The sequence below is a fragment of the Bufo bufo genome, chromosome 4, assembly GCF_905171765.1.
Source record: "Bufo bufo chromosome 4, aBufBuf1.1, whole genome shotgun sequence".
Taxonomy (NCBI): domain Eukaryota; kingdom Metazoa; phylum Chordata; class Amphibia; order Anura; family Bufonidae; genus Bufo; species Bufo bufo.
Genome location: NC_053392.1, coordinates 96,365,471 through 96,382,608, shown reverse-complemented (window position 1 = coordinate 96,382,608; position 17,138 = coordinate 96,365,471). Strand labels below are relative to the sequence as shown.

The window sequence follows — 17,138 nt, the reverse complement described above, 5'->3', positions numbered from 1 at the left end:
TCAAAGCCGACTTTTTCAAGGACCAATTCAGTTCTGAAGTCACTTTGAGGTCCTTACATAATAGAAACCATCCATAAATGACCCCATTTTAAAAACTACACCCCTCAAATTACTCAAAACTGGTTATATAAACTGTGATAACCCTTTCCGTGTTCCACAAGAATTAAAGGAAAATGGAGGGGAAATTTACAATTTTCAGTTTTGTATAGATTTTTTATTTTAATGAAATTTTTCCTATAACATAGCAAGGGTTAGCTGCAAAATAAACCTCAATATTTATTATCCTGATTCTGCAGTTTACAGAAACACCCCATTTATGTTCGTAAACAGCTGTATGGGCACACGGCAGGGTTCAGAAGAAAAGGAGCAACATATGTTTTTTGGGGGGCAGATTTTGCTGGAATGGCTTAGGTGTCGGGTCATATTTAAAGGCTCCCCTACAGTAGAAACCCCAAAAAGTGACTCCATTTTGGAAACTACACCCCTCAAAGAATTTAGTGAGGTGTGTAATGACCACTTTTACCTCAGAGGCGTTTCATAATATTTAGAAACACTTGGCTGTGAAAATGAAAAATGATAAAATATTTAAGAAAAAGTCGCTTAAGCCCATATTTTTCACTTCAACAAGGGATAACGGGAGAAAATCCACCTCATAACATGTTACCCATTTTCTCCTGAATACTGCAACACCCCATATGTGGTAGTAAACGGCTATATGAGCAGACTGCAGAATTCAAAAGGAAAGGAGCGGCATCTGCATTTTCTAACATGGAATTTGCTGCAATAGATTTTAAGGCCCATAACGTTTTTATTTTATTGTTGACAGAGCTGTGTGGGGGCTCATTTTTTGCGGGTTGGGCTGTAATTTTTAATGGTATCATTTTTGGGTACATATGACTTTTTGATCGCTTTTTATAAAAAATAATTATGAGGTGAAATTAGCTAATATTGCAATTCTGCTAGTGTTGTTTTTTTTGTTTTTTTTTGAGGTTCTCCATGTGGTAAATTTGATAATTTTATTCTGTGGGTTTATACGGTTATAGTGATACCAAATCTATAGTTTTATTCATGTTCTACCACTTTTATATCATAAAATGACTTTATTTTTTATAAAACTTCTTTTTTTTTTTTTTTTTTGCATAACCAAATTGAAGACCCATAACTTTTAGATTTTTCCGTCAATGCAGGGGGCACAGATGGGGCCCACAGATCGGGGGCACGCAGCACATCCTACCTGATTTCAGGCTCTCATCTGCAGAGTGCAGATCAGAGTCTGAAACAGGCACTTTTACACTGCCGCAATCCGATTGGTATTGGTCAGTCTGCACAGACTAACCAATTGGATCGATCGTCGGCAAGGGACCACTCTGCCAGCATTACTGGACTGTACACTGTCCGTGACAGTAGCAGTGCAGGGACAGAAGCTCTGCAGCGCTTAGATTAAAGAGCTGCCATACTTTTATATACGTGCTATCTGCATGGGGCATGTATATAGCCGTATGGCAGTCGGGAAGGGGTTAATATCCTCAGAATAGGGCATAAGTATCTGATCGGTGGGGGTCCGACACCCGGCGCCCCGCCCATCAGCTGGCTTTCCCTGCGAGGGCAGCCTTCCCTTCATTGTTTGCTGCCGTCAACAGCACAACGGTGAGCAGGTGTAATTGCTTCTATGGGACGGCTCTGTAGTGTACACTTGAATAGGAAGGAGCCGTCCCGTTGAAATGAATGGGATGGCTTCTTGTAATTACACCTGCTCACCGATGAGATGTCGACGGCAAGCAGATAAACAATGAAGGGAAGGTTGCGTTCGCACAGAGCGCGGCCTTCTCTTCAACCCTGGCTGATCGACAGGGGTGCCGGGTGTTGGACCCCTGCTTATCTGTTATTGATGACCTATCCTGAGGATAGGTCATCTATATTAAAATCCCGGAAAACCCCTTGAAGCTATATCGGTGGAGAAGGAAATTGTGGGGCATTACATATCCTATGTATCTCTGCTGCATGTGATGGACTATTTTCTGAGAAGGAGAGGAAGGGTTTAACAAGAATTAAGTGCAGTGCATCCTGGGAGATGCAGGTGTCTGATGAGCTGCTGCCCACCCACAGAAAGGGAAGAAAAGTGAGTAAAAAAAATAATTTGTGGGATAACCCTTTAAAGTAGACCTACCAGAAAAATTTTTAGAAACCAAGACCTATCTAGTAATCATATTCAATCTTTTTATTCTTAGAATACATGGTAATAGGCCTTTTACCCTGGTAGGCCTCCTTTAATGTGCCATTTGTTAGTACAACTTGTAGCTGGTGAACTTGGCTGAGACTGAATATTTAAAGGAAATTACTTGAAGGAGTATTCTCACTGCAGACATTTATGACAGGACATGGTCTGACAGGCGAGGGTCTTACCTGTAAGCCCTGTCCAGAAGGTAGCCGCAATCGCGGAAGTAGCTGTGCACTTCTGTTTCCATATCACCCACTCACTTCACAACAGCATAGTTCGGTGTGCTTTAGCTGTAGCCATAACTCCAGCCACCTCTGCCTTCAAGTACAGGCTGGATGCTGCAGCCGCTGTCTGTATGGGTTTGGGGGACCATAAATGGCTGCGGTGAGAATACCCCTTTTCATATAACAAAAATCCCTTCTACTTGTTGATTTTCTTCTGTATAATGACTCTTTCAGATTTTAGACAATTTAGAAAAAGGTTTTGCAGAAGATGGAAGCATGATCACATTGACAAGCAGTAACCGTCAGGGTAAGTGTATTGTGTAGGATTTCCCCTTTATATGTCTAATATGTATACTGTAACGTGACATTCCCCAAAGGCTATGGTAGCGGGGATTTTGAAGACCCAAGCACCTACAGAATTCTCAGTTTACTAAACCCTTCCCCAGTCATAATCAAAGGGATCCTGGAAGCTGAGATCTCAGGTGCTGTTTGTTAGGATCTTCACTCTGTAGACCTGCTTACTAGGGCCCTTTTGTCTGTGAAAGGTCGGGGTAAATTTATTTCCTTGACTCACAAAATATTAACATTGTTAAATGGGATTGTATGGACCAATTGTCGGAACCTGTGCCCAATTTAAAATAAAACCACTGACCAGTCTGCAGTTTACCCATTCCCACACTACTGTCCCATTTCGGATACTTCCGCTCCCCATTGGACCAGAGGTGGCTTGATCCCGTGACCGCTGAGGCTAGAATGGCAGATCGTAGAGAATGGATTTGTTAAATACATTTCTACAGACTGTCCCCATCGGAGCAAAACAAAAAAAATGGATGTATTTAGCTCTGATTGAACTTGTTTAAATCAGTGCTGTATATAAGGATATATTCACATAGAATGGGAGAGAAGCTGTATGTGTATTTTTCGCTTTTCCTGCTGCAGTAATCCATTGCTTATGGAGTTTTGAATGGGGGGGGGGGGGGGCGCGTCTGCAGTGTCAGACTTGGCTGCTTGTACAGCCCCTTCATTGTGTCCCTGAGGTCTGCCCCCCAACGATCTAAACATTGATGGCTTATCATGAAGTACTGGAGAACCCCTTTAAAGGGAATTTGTCACCATGATTCTGGACTGTTATCTGAGGTAATACATAGATAGCAGTGCACGTAAGGAGTCCAGATCACCCCCTGGACCAGTGCTGAGAAATCTCAAAGCTGCGCTGAAAAACTTAGTCCAGACTGCTGTGCCATCATAATGGAGAGGACTCCTGTGCGCCTGCACAGCAGTCCTGACTATGTGCTTTAAATGGTGATCTGCAATACTACTGCAGATACTAGTCCAATATTGTGGTGACAGATTCCCTTTATACAAACAATGCAGGCAACAACAAAAAATGCAAAAATATCTTTATATGCCGATTATTTTTTTTGTCAGTCTGCAAGACATTTTGTAAACTTTTTTTTTATTTTATTTATTTTTTATATCTGAGGGCAAAATCAAGGGTCAGTCTCCTCCATCTAGGGTGTAGCCAGAAGGGTGGACCTAAATTAGTCTAGTCTGTCTCCCATTTGTGATAGGGGCACATCTCTGCTGTAACAACCTGCTTCCCATATGGAAATTGGTTTGCTAAAAAGGAGGGGAGAGAAAATGGGCTTCTCAATGGCACCTGTACAGTCTATTTGGGGACCAGTGAGACTTCTTTACCCATGAGCCATATTAGGCAGAAAGGGAACAGTTCTTGAAGTTGATGTATTAGAAGCAGGAAATATGGGCAAGCATAAGGATCTTAGTGATTGTGACTGGCAGATGACTGGGTCAATGGAAGGCCTTATAGGGTACTCCTGGTATGCTGTGGCTAGTGTTTAACAAAAGGGCCCTGTTATCACGTTGTTCTATTTGGACCACAAGGGTCATTGATGCTTATGGGGAGTGAAAGCTAGCACATCTGGTCTGATCTAATTACTCTAAAGTTTAAAGGGATTTTTCCATTAACCACACATCCTCTATCTACAGGGTACTGAAAATGCATCTGATCAATGGGGGTCCAACCACTGGGGCCCTCAGTGATCAGAAAATAAAATGGAGTTCCAGGAGTCCCTATGAGAATGGACCACCAGTTTTCGTTATCACTGGGGGCCCAAGCAGGCAACCATCCTCAATCAGACACATTCCCTACACAGTATGTTGTAGACCAGTCGGGGTCCCCATGCTGACCCCCCACTGCCGACAGTTCCTATCTAGGACACATGAGCATCAGAACTGGACCATGGGGCAGTTTTTTTTCTTGTTTCTGTTTTTTGTACTTTAGTGCCTGTCTAAATAGTTTCAGAAACAGATTTTCTATCTTGGGTTTAGATAACTAACGAATCATTGCCTTAAACCCTATTTTTGAGGCTAACAAAGACATATGTAACCTATTTTAAAGTTTGTGTTTCTCAAATTTGCTTTATTACTAACCCCTTGGACAGAATGAGTCCCCGGCTACGCAGTTTGTTGTAGACTTATTTTTCTAGCGAGCTGTTCTGACCATTTAAGTTATTTCAGCGCAAGGACCTTAATGTTCCTTTTTGTGATTAACTTTTCTCTCTGTTTCTCCAAAAACCCCAAAATCCCATCAGAGCTCTTAATGCATTTACTCTTAGGTAGTTTCGCAGATTACAAGATGGTAAAAATTAACCATTTATAATACAGTGCCGTGCCCCCCGTGCGAGCGTGTAATACAGATGGACTGCTGGGACGAGAGAGGGCACACAGAATGATAGATCGGAGAGCCAACTACAATAACAGTCTCACCCACTGAGAGTCACAAAATAGATTGGAAGTCATTTTGGAAGACTTGTGGATTCGGAAAATGAGTTCTGGGTCAGCCAAGTATGGAAGGTCAATAAATTCTCTAGGCAAGTATTCCCCTTGTAAAGCAGAGGCTTAGCGTAGCTTCCAAATTGAAATCTGCGGTGCATATATATCTCCGATGTTTGGTTATAAATTCTGAAGCATCCTTCTATCCGAGGTCCAGTTTGGCCACCCGTCACTTAAATCATTCCTCACAACTCATCCCTGAGGAACATAGTAAAGTTTAATGGCAGGATGGGGGGGAGAGGGAGTTGGGGTTTTCCACTTCCAAATATCTCTTCTGTCTAATTGGGAAAATTGTCTCCTGCATTTTAGGAAACATTTGATGGTTGGAAGGCTGCCTAAAAGATATTTTAATTTAGAGGTGATTTATTGAAGGAAACATGAGCATTAGCGACTGGGATGGGTTCTAAATCATACGCAGTATGAGACGCCATCTGCATACTGATGTCAGGCGCAGAGAGATGCATCAGAAGCTGCAGGCCTGTACGACTTAAGCTGTTCCTGCAAACCTCCTTAGATTGCTGCTTCATACCGATGCAGCATTGCTTGCGGGGAAAAAAATCTTCTGATATAAATGAAAGGCGTTGTCAAAGAATTTTAAGCAATAAAGCAACTGTGGGAAATGCTATAAGATAAAAACTCTCGGCTATTAGATCTCCACTGAACGGATGCTCCGGTGGTTTACTTTCTGCGATGATGCCATGCTGTACATCCACGCCATCGCTGCAGCTAATCAGTGGCTTCAGCAGTCATGTGCCGTGCATGCGAGAGGCAGGAGGAGTGTCTTTAGCTGTAGGCAGGGGCGGACTGGGAATTTAAAGTGGCCCAGAAAAAAACCTAAAGGTGGCGCCGTGATTAGGCTGGTCCAAATTGCCAAAAGGTGGGACAACAGATGTAGGCAGGGCCAGCAATACCACAATGCAGCACAAAATACTGCCCCAGCAGAACCAGATATCACAGTGCAGCACAAAATACTTCCACCTGCGGCACAGTCTGAAACGGTATCATTGTCCAGAGGATACCAATACAGTTGAATTCGGGAGGGCACCTGCAGCCGCTGGCCAGGTGCATAAGTGCGTGATGTTCCTGCAAGAATCAATGCTGAGAGCATCAGATCTTTATGGTTAGGGGCCTAAAGGAGGCATCGGCCCACCAGGGAATTTCCCTGTAGGATCTAAGGCCAAGTCCGCCCATGGCTGAAGGGACACCCCCCTCAAAGGTGTAGAACTGTGGTTGATGAGACAAACCGTTTTGCTCATCTCTAGTTTGAACCTACCTTCATGGCAGCATTGTCCTCTTTCAGCAGGATGAGGACCCCTGCACACAACCGTATCTGTTTTGCAGTCCACAAATCGCAGATCTGCAAAACACAAACCACAGCCGTGTGCATGCCACTATTTATATATATTTTTTTGTTCAAATTCCTGTAGAAATGTCCTATCCTTGTCTTCAAAACTGACAAGTATAGGACATGTTCTGTCTGTGTTGCATGGCCATGGAATGAACATACGGTGTGCTGTTCGCATCTTTTGCAGCCACATTGAAACAAATGGGTCCGCATTCACAAAAAATGCGGATCAGATGCGGACCGAAAATACTGTTGTGTGCATGAGTCCTAATGCATCCTGCCACACGGCAAACATTGCTCAAGAAACACAACAAAAAGTCCAAGGTGTAGACTTGGCCACAAATTCAATAAGATGTTAATCTGACCGAGCGTCTGTGGTACGTGCAGAACGAAAAGTCAGATCTTAAAGGGGTTTTCTAGTAAAAAAAAAAAAAAGAATAACACCTACACCCTTACTGCATTGTACAAGTCAGATTGATGAAGTTCTGAGTGCATTTTGACTCCTCCATCCTAATGGCAGTCTGTGACCCGCACCCTGTTTTTATCCCAGCGTAAGATTCACGGGGGGAGTCTCTGTATCATCGGGTCCCTCCTTCCCCTCCCAGCTCAAACGTCACAGGCCCAAGCCTGCTTGAAGCCCTGTTGGAAAGATCCCACACAGCGTCATTACTGACATCACGTCTACAGGGCCGGGTCCAGGAGAATGAGGAGGAGTATGGAAATATAAATTAGAGATCTGGAGTCAGCGGGGGCAGTACTGTTCTTGTAGTGATACACTTAGCAGGACTTTTAGATAACATTCCCGTTTTGGGAATATTTTGGCCTATTTTTTATTTTTTTTTCATCCCTGCCTTCTGAGAGCTTTGTTTTTTTTTGCTGGATGACTTGATGTTTTTAGTGATACCATGTTGGGGTAACTTAGACTTTTTCATCACTTTTTTGTTTTAGCAGACATGGTGAACAAAAAACAGTAATTCTGCTCACTGTGCAGGTTAAATAATGTGATAAACTTATAGTTTGGGTCTTTCTGGAAACTGCGAAACAATTATGCATACGTTTTTCTTTTTATATATTTTTGATATAAATAGTTTTATTGGAGTTTTTTTTTTTGCATTTTCCTCTTTTTAAACTTTTTTTTTTTAAACGTTAGCATTTTGTTTTAGTCCCATATGGGGCACTTATGCAAGTTTGGATGCTCACATAATGCATCTTAGGGGGTAGAAGGGTACACAATCTAATTTCCTTTTCTCTAACACCATGGGGGAAATTTATTGTGCTCTGCACTCCAGAATTCTAGCTTCAAAAAGTCGCAAAATAGGGGCTTTGTGACTCTTAGTGTTCACGTGCGCAGACTCCAACAAAATTACCCTCATGATAAGTGGCCCCCATTCGCTCTAGGGCGGTTTGATAGGAAGCCAGTTAACCTATCAACATGTTTTTGCATTGTGAGTGGAAAACTGGAATACCTGCAGCAAACTGATACAGACTAGAGATGAGCAAATCAATTCTAACGTATCAAATTCATTCAAAATCAGCCTTTGGGAGCACCGAGGGGCGGGCACCGCTACTCGGGAGACTCCCCTCTCCTTGGTTGACAGTGCCAGACATCTTGTCTGGCCCTGTCAGTCTCGATGCTCTCACTATCCACATAAATTCAGATAATCTACTGCTGCTACTTGAACAGAGCAGATACCGACTGTGTATGTGCCACTGACATCTGGGTACACCTGGAAGTTGGGGGCGGCGCGCCTCCATCCGAAGCTGCCACATCCGCTTCAGGGTGTAACCAGACGTCAGTGGTCTATGTGCAGTCAGTATCTGCTCTGTCAGGTAGCAGCAGATCCTCTGGGCTTTTAACGATACTCAGAGAAACTGCGGCAGCACGAGGTTGACCGGGCCAGGCGAAATGTATGGCCCTGTCAATCAAGGGGGAGGGTTGTAGTCTTTTGAGAAGCGAGACCAGCCCCTCGGTGCTCCAGGAGCCTGAACTCAGTTCATTAGGATCGATTCACTGACCTCTAGGGGCCCATGCACACAACCGTATTTTCGGTCCGCCTCTGATCTGCATCCATTCATTTCGGGGGGGGGGTCACAAAAGATGCGGAAAGCGCGCACCGTGTGCTTTCCGCATCTATTTATCTGTTCTGGCAGTCCACAAAAAAAATCTCACCTGTTTTGTAGACAAGGATAGAAAATTTCTACAGGAGTTTACAAAAAAAAAATGACGGGATCCGTGTTTTGTGGACTACAAAACGCGTACGGTCATGTGCATGAGGCCTGATACAGACACAGCTAGAAAATATAACCTACATGGAGATGTTGTTTCTAGTCATATCCCACATTCTTCGACATCATCCTCAAAAACAGATAATAATAGGACCTGCGATAAGTTTTGCAGATCGGACACAAGGAGCTGTGAAAAAAACTGATGTAGGCATGGGCCCATTGTGATTTATGGGTCACAGACGGTTGTGTGCATGAGCCCTTACGAGTGAGGGTACTTTCACACTAGAGTTTTTGTTTTCCGGTATTGAGTTCCGTCACAGGAGCTCGATACCGGAAAAAACTGATCAGCATTCTGAATGGAGAGCAATCCGTTCAGGATACATCAGTTCAGTCCCTCTTACGTTTTTTGGATGGAGAAAATACCGCAGCATGCTGCAGTTTTCTCTCCGGCCAAAAATACTTAATTCACATTGAAGTGTATTAGTGCCGGATCCAGCATTAAGTGTATGCGCAGACCTTTTAAAAATGCAAAAAAAAAAATTATACCGGATCCGTTTTTCCGGGTTGACACTAGAGAGACGGATCCGGTATTTCAATGCATTTGTCAGACTGATCCGGATCCGCCTGACAAATGCCATCAGTTTGCGTCCGGATTGCCGGATCCAGCAGGCAGTTCCGTCGCTGGAACTGCCTGCCGGAATCCTCTGCCGCAAGTGTGTGAGTACCCTGAGGCTGTGTGAATAAATAGTGCCGCTGCAGTGCTCAATCAGTTCTTGGGCTCTGGACTGTACTAGGAATGTGTTATATTAGATAAAATCCCGGAGATGCCCTTTAATTCGGTCCGTGTTTGCCATATTACAGAACAATAGAATGAGTGCGCTTGTGTGGAGCGGGTAAAAATACCTCCACAGTTGATGCGTGGCTGGCATGCACAGTGCCCCAGATCTGCTCTGCTATTCCTCTTCTATAGACCTAATTAGAAGGCTGCTTGAAGTGGTGGAGTGTCTTCTGGTGAGACGGGGACATTTTGCAGGGAGACGCTGTGATGGGAAGGTCATGCTGAAGGAGGGGGCAGCTGAGGGCAGAACCTCTCAGACACATCACGGCACAGTTGGCTGCCTCTGAGCTGATGGCTGGGAAACGGCTTTCTCTGCATAATGCTTGGACGTTTCCAGACCTCTCTCTTTTCTCTCTCCGCAGATTTAAAATCAATGCTGTTAGAGTTCTTCCTCCTCGCTGTCGGGCGCACACTTGAGATTTCAATTGATTTTAGCGAGCTGCCATTAATGATGTCATTTTTTTCATTTTGCGTTATGGAATAATCCGCCACTTTGTCTCTGTCATTTCAATTTCCAGTCTTTCTATCATGAGCTTTTAGCAGCGTAGCTGAAACGTGTGGTATTGTAAGGCCATGTCTGCACAGTGTAGTTTTGGTGCAGGAGCGGACACTAGACAGAGATACAGTGGTGTATAGGAAAGAGTTTGGGCTGTTTCACACGAGCGGATGCCGTGCGTGACATCCGCTGCGTGAATGACAGCCAAGACCCGCTGCGGACAGCAGAAAGACACGGAGTATTAACATGATTGATAATGCTCCGTGCCTCTGTCATCTTTTTACTACAAAATCACAGTGAGATAAAGTTGTCACTATGATTTTGTAGTAAAAAGGTCACAGAGAGGCACAGAGCATTATCAATCATGTTAATACTCCGTGCTTCTGCTGTCCGCAGCGGGTCTTGGCTGTCATTCACGCAGCGGATGTCACGCACGGCATCCGCTCGTGCAAAACAGCCCTTCTCCTTTATAGGGTCAGATTCTTTTTTCGTCCCGAGTCCTGTGTCCATAACACAAATGAATCTGAAATCCTAAAGGGAGCGGTCGAGAATTTGGATATTGATGGCCTATGCTCTGGATAGGACATCAATATCAGATCGTCTGGGGCCCAGCACCCCGCTCCTGTGCCGGAACTACACACCATTGGGTAATGGAGGGAGCTGGTAGCTGCAGCACTGCTGCCATTGTATTGATAACTGTATGGCCGCTGTGCCCATGTTGCTAGCCGCAAACAGCGGTTCCACAATACACGGGCACTGGCCCATTGACATTAATTGGATCCGCCATCTGCAACATACGGCAAAACATAGGACATGTCCTATGTTTTGAGGTGCGTAGGTACGAATTGGAAGTCCACGGAAACACTCAGAAGCCCTTCCATGGGCTTCCGGGTCCGTGCCTACGCACTGCAAAAGATAGAACATGTGCTATCCTTTGCCGTATGTTGCAGATCTTGGACCCATTCAAGTCATTGGGACTACGCCGCAGCATGGAGTTTACACTGCTGGTCCCCGTGTAATGCGGTCCTGCTGTTTGCAGTCCACAACACGGGCACGGCAGCCATATGGTCGTCTGAATGGGGCTTTAAATTGCCAGGGTCCGACACCCACGCCATACACTGTATAGTGGTCGTACCTAGTTACTGCAACGCTGATCCCCTATATCTCACTGATCTCCATTTCTGAAGCTGACACAGACTTGGCTTTATCATGGGGAAGCCGGTAAACCTGTCCAACTCATATGGTGAAGGTTTTCCGGCTTAACCATTATCGGAACTGACTATGGAGCAGCGGTACAGGAGGGTAAATAAATCCTATTTCTACCATGGTCCAGCATAGCATCTGCTTCTCCTGTTCTTCTCTGTGTTTTGTCAGGCAGTGCAGGAGTTAAAGCCGCTGCCTGGATCCTTACGGGAAGGTAGAAATAGAGGAAAAAGCAAAGTGACAGCGTTGCCTGGAACATTTGATAAGAGTCACACTCGCAATTACTTGCAGACACCTGCACCTGGAATCTGCACGCGGCCCTGACTCCAGATTTAAGCTACTGTCTAGACATAGCCGGTGGCGGGGCGCCTTCTGACCGCAACATGCCTCATTCACTGCGAGCCCGAGAAAGGAGGTGAATACATAGGGGGATATTTTAGCGGGCAAAAGTGCAGATGCGCTGCAAGTAATTAACCGTGATTGACATGAAGCTGCTTAGACAGTGAATGGGAATATTTGGTTGCTATGGTTTATATAGATCCGGGCTTTGATAGTAAACAGTCCCTTATTTGTACTGGGTCTCCGGTGGACGGGTGCACTCATTGCATGTATGTCAGACCAGATGATGAAATATTATACAGATTTTACAGTTCTGACCTGCAATTAATTAATTTTCTTGGACAATCATTTGTCCTTGTGTTAGTTTCACGTTAAATACTTTGCAGTTGGGTGTACGCCTGTAGGCACAGTGGTATGCCAAGCTGACAGAATTGCATTGCGAAACCGCTCGCAGTTTTAACATAGAATTATTGTTTTTTTTCTGCGTAGGTGACCACCAGAAACCCTGCTGTTCAGCACACCTGCGGGGCTCATTTGAATAGGACTGACCTGCCAGGCAGTGGCTGACTGCACGGCTGGACTGCTGTGCCAGTCAGGGGCGTAGCAGAAGGCTCATGGGCCCTGGTGCAAGAGTTCAGCTTGGACCCCCATATAGCACATAGCCTTCGTGCTGCCTCAGGCAAAAATTAAAACTGCACCCCCCCCCCCCCCGACTAATTCTTGTCCTGACCCTTTCCTCCAGCCAGAGGGGTAACTTGACCTGCATGCACTTTCTATAATACCTGTGTCGTCTTATGCACCACAAGGGTTTTTGGGCCCCCTCAGGCTTCTGGGCGCGGTGTTGACAATGAAGGGGGCACAGCATACATACCGTAGGCGTGCTGAGGTTCCTTCATTGTTTTCACAGCAACTAAAAGGTCCTGAGGAATCCCCTTAAAGGGAGTCTGTCATCAAAGTTTCACCTTTTTAACCCTTCCCATAGCTTTCTAGCACCCTTACAGTTAATAAAAACTTTACCTTTATGAGCAATCCTGGACTTATAAAACCGGCAAAAAACATCTTAGTAGCATATGCAAATGAGGGCCCGCAAGTGCCCTTTCCCTCTGCCCGCCCATCCTTTCCCTCTGACCGCCGAGATCCAGTGCCTGCGCACTCAGTCCGTCGACCGGTGCATGCGCACTGCGATGCCCATTCCTTGTACGGCATCACAGTAATTAATGCGCATGCTAACGGCGCGAAAACACCACAAAGGAGGCGGTCCATCGGCGCATGCACATTAATTACTGTGATGCCGTACAAGGAATGGGCATCGCAGTGCGCATGCGCCGGCCGACGGACTGAGTGCGCAGGCGCGGGATCTTGGCGAAGCAAGAAGTAAGTAGAAGGGCGGTCAGAGGGAAAGGATGGGCGGGCAGAGGGAAAGAATGGGTGGGGGGAAGTGACGATAAGGCTGAGCTAGCTGGGCACCTACGAGGGTAACGCCGCCCCTAGGCACTTGCGAGCCCTCATTTGCATATGCAACTAAGATGTTTTTTGCCGGTTTTAGAAGTCCCAGGATTGCTCATAAAGGTAACGTTTTTAATAACACTAAGGCTGCTAGAAAGCCATGGGAAGGGTTAAAAAGGTGAAACTTTGACAGACTCCCTTTAATATTATTAAAGGGCTTATCCAGGAATTTGATATTGATGGCCCTTCCATAATATAGGTCATCAGTATCAGATCGGCAGAGGTCCAATTGCCAGCACCCCCACCGATCAGCTTTTTGAAGAGGCCACTGCGTTTACCAGAGCTCCAGTGAGCTCTGCAGTCTATTTACATCTTACCAAGCACAGTGCCGTACATTGTATAGCGGCTGTGCTTGGTATTGCAGCTCAGTCCCATTGACTTGAAAGGGACTGAGCTGCGCCTAGGCCACGTGACTGAAGTACAGGGATATCACTGGCACTAGGAAGAGGTCTAAGCGCCCAAGGAGTGCCGCAGCATCTTTGAACAGCTGATCAGTGGAGGTCCCGGGAGATGAATCCCCGCCAATCTGATATTGATGACCTGTCCTTAGGATAGACAATCAGAATCAAATTCCCAGATAACCCCTTCAACTCAGTAAGACTTTATACACTCCGACGACAGACAGTAGGAGGCCATGATACCAGTGTGAATAGAACTTATGGGGGTTGTCTGGCTTAATGGTGGTAACTTGTGGTCAATAAAAAAAAAAAAAAACTCACCTGCCCACCCTTCCGTATATAGCACATGTGACAGCTGAAGCCAGTGATTGGCTGCAGATGTCATAGGACCTAGCCACTTCCAGTCTAGAGGGGACCACGGAAAGGTGAGGTTTTGTAAATGGATGTAGTGTGAAACTACCCTAACCTCGGCTGACAGACAGCTTGCTGCAGCAGAAACCCTAATCCAAGGACCAACCCATTAGCTGAACCGCACCCATTCACACTTTCCAGCCAGACATGGATAGGGCAGACAGGAGACTGCAGAACTGATAATTGTTTTTTTTTTGTTGTTTTTTTTTACAGACTATACACTATGACCAGGTTGCAGACCACAGGAGGACATAGAACATCCCGCAGTCTGTTGCTTTGATAGAGTGAAAGATTCAGATTTTTTGAAAATTGTCTAAGGGCAGAAATTAGTATAAAATAAAAAAAAAGTAACCAGTACCTGTTAAATGCCCTAATATTCCAGCACTTGTCACTCTTGTGGTCCCTGTCATTCCATCATCTCTCATGTGACTGCAGCAGCCAATCGGTGACCTCAGTGGTGATGCATGCAAGTACAGCGTGTGATTACGAAGGCCAGTCATGTGAGTGATGTACGTGACTACATTGCTGCAAGAAAGGCAGGCACCATAGGAGTGGCAAGAGCTGGAGCATCAGGGGATTTAAAGGGTAAGTACTGATTATTTTTCTATTTTATACCATTTCATGCCCTTTGCTGATGGAATTGTTCATGCTTTCAAAGCAACAGAATGTAGAATTTTTTTTTTTGCAGTCTGTTCTCTGCAATCATGTCCATATCCTATAGCCTGCTACACAAAAAAAAAGCTAAAATCCAGAACAAAACGGAAAAGCACAATTGTCAATTTGTAATCCTTTCTATAAGGTCCCATGCACATAAGCATACGTATTTTGTGATTTGCAAACCGCAGATATTCAAAATAGGGATATCGCACGGATGCGGACCCATGGAAATGAATGGATCCGCGTGCGATCCACAAAATATCCATCATTGGATGCAGACCCTAAATACGGTCGTATGCATGAGCCATATTGTTTTGTCTGTCACATTCCTCTCTGGCTAGAAAGTGAACAGGTGCAGTTGGACCTTGGAAGAAGGAAGCTGCCACACATTGAGGAGGAAAGGATTACAAAATAGAGAATAATATCTGTTCTTAATCGTTTCTATCCTTTTATGATACACTCCAGATTTTGGCTTCAAAAACAGCATAAAAAAACCTGAACGTGTGGCAGCAAGGTTACGTCTACATGTGACTGAGATGCTGCAGATTTTCTGCAGGAAATCCGCAGCAGAAAAAAGCGTACCATACGTTGCTGATCACCCTATAAAAACCCTATAAAAACCTGCTGCATATATTGACATGCTGCACAGTTCAATTTAACGCCGTGTTTGGGGTGGCCCCAACACTACGCTGGGTCCCCCGGACACCATTGAGGTGTCACCATGTGTTGCTGCTCTCCGGAAGGGATGGTAAGGCATGGTGCACCCCAATGGGAAATAAGTCCAGGAAATCAGGGTCTGCAGTAATACCAGGGTGCTTCTTTAATGGAGGGGTTCAGGTGCAAAACAATACAAGCGAGGCATTGGGCGGGCTTCTCCAGTCTCCTCCCTGGCAGAAGAAAGATTTAATGCTAAGGAAAGGCCTGAGCTAGCTGTCCCTCTCTTTTCAGAAGGCTGGTACCCTGGTCCAAGGCTGGTGATCCAGGGTCTGTGGCAGCGTATCCCCGTCTCAGCGTCTTCTTCTGGTAGTCTGGCGGAGTCTCCTCTGCCAAGCACGGTTTCCTAACTGCAGAACACTAGGGGCTCTGACTGCTCTCCTTATATACAGTTTTTGCTAGACTAAGGCTACTTTCACACTTGCGGCAGAGAGATCCGGCAAGCAGTTCCGTCGCCGGAACTGCCTGCCGGATCAGGCAAAATGTATGCTAACTGATGGCATTAGTAAGACTGATCAGGATCCTGATCAGTCTTAAAAATGCCTGATCAGTCGAAAAAATGCATTGAAATGCCGGATCCGTCTTTCCGGTGTCATCCGGCAAAAACGGATCCGTCATTTATTTTTTCACCTTTTTTTCAGTCTGCGCATTCGCATACCGGAAGGACGGATCCGGCATTCCGGTATTCTGAATGCCGGATCCGTCACTAATACATTCCTATGGGAAAAAATGCCGGATCCGGCATTCAGGCAAGTCTTCAGTTTTTTTAGCCGGAGATAAAACCGTAGCATGCTACGGTTTTCTCTTTTGCCTGATCAGTCAAAACGACTGAACTGAAGACATCCTGATGCAAACTGAACGGATTACTCTCCATTCAGAATGCATGGGGATAAAACTGATCAGTTCTTTTCCGGTATAGAGCCCCTGTGACGGAACTCAGTGCCGGAAAAGAACAACGCAAGTGTGAAAGTAGCCTTAAACCTTCTAGTGGGAGGGGTGGAGTGGAGAAACTCAGCACAAACAGATACATTGTTTCAGTTCCCTTCTGGTATAGACTTACATTAGAGCTTCAATGATACTCAATGGCAATGACAGCAGGTTTTCCAGACAAAAACAAGTTTCCAGACATAACAACAGAGCTAAACCAGACATTTAAAAGGTCAGGCTGTCTGCTTTTTGGTGGTAAACAACGTCTGAGTTTTTTCCCTCCAAAACATGGTTTTCTTTAAACCCCATGGCAGCTGTGGAAAATTACCAGCTTCTCAATCAAAGCCCTAACAGTCTCTCAGTATTCATTAATCCTTTCCACAGAGTCATGTAAATACAGCTATAATGAACAGGATACAGATCACAACATATAAAATGCAGGTACACAGTATTAAACAGTATAAGTTAACCCTTTCAAGAGAAATAAAGTAAGAAGTTTTTTACTTTGCTTAGGGGATATAGGCAAATGTCAAGGTACTTCCTGCTCTAGGGCACTACATGTGGATGAGAACGTCTTTACTTTGATAGTACTGGAAAACTAGGTGGATTTTCTGCACGCAGTTCTGTGACTGATAATCTGCAACTTATCTGCCATGTTTGAACATACCGAGAGATAGGGTGTCTTCTGCAGCACGTTGTCTCCACTCAAGTCAAAACAGAGTTCATATCCTTTTTCCAAACCTATTGGACAGCACTTTATTGCTATCCTTAAAGACTATGTAT

At 45.0% G+C, this 17,138-nt stretch overlaps 1 protein-coding gene across 2 annotated transcripts in view; it reads left to right on the top strand.

The window, feature by feature from the left end:
* Window positions 1–17,138, top strand: part of TRAPPC12 (trafficking protein particle complex subunit 12) — a 115,845-nt gene that overhangs the window by 73,595 nt on the left and 25,112 nt on the right. For both annotated transcript variants that reach the window (XM_040427555.1, XM_040427556.1), the window contains exon 7: window positions 2,677–2,749. In XM_040427555.1, the coding sequence (XP_040283489.1) occupies window positions 2,677–2,749 (73 nt within the window). The remainder of the gene's footprint in view (window positions 1–2,676; window positions 2,750–17,138) is intronic.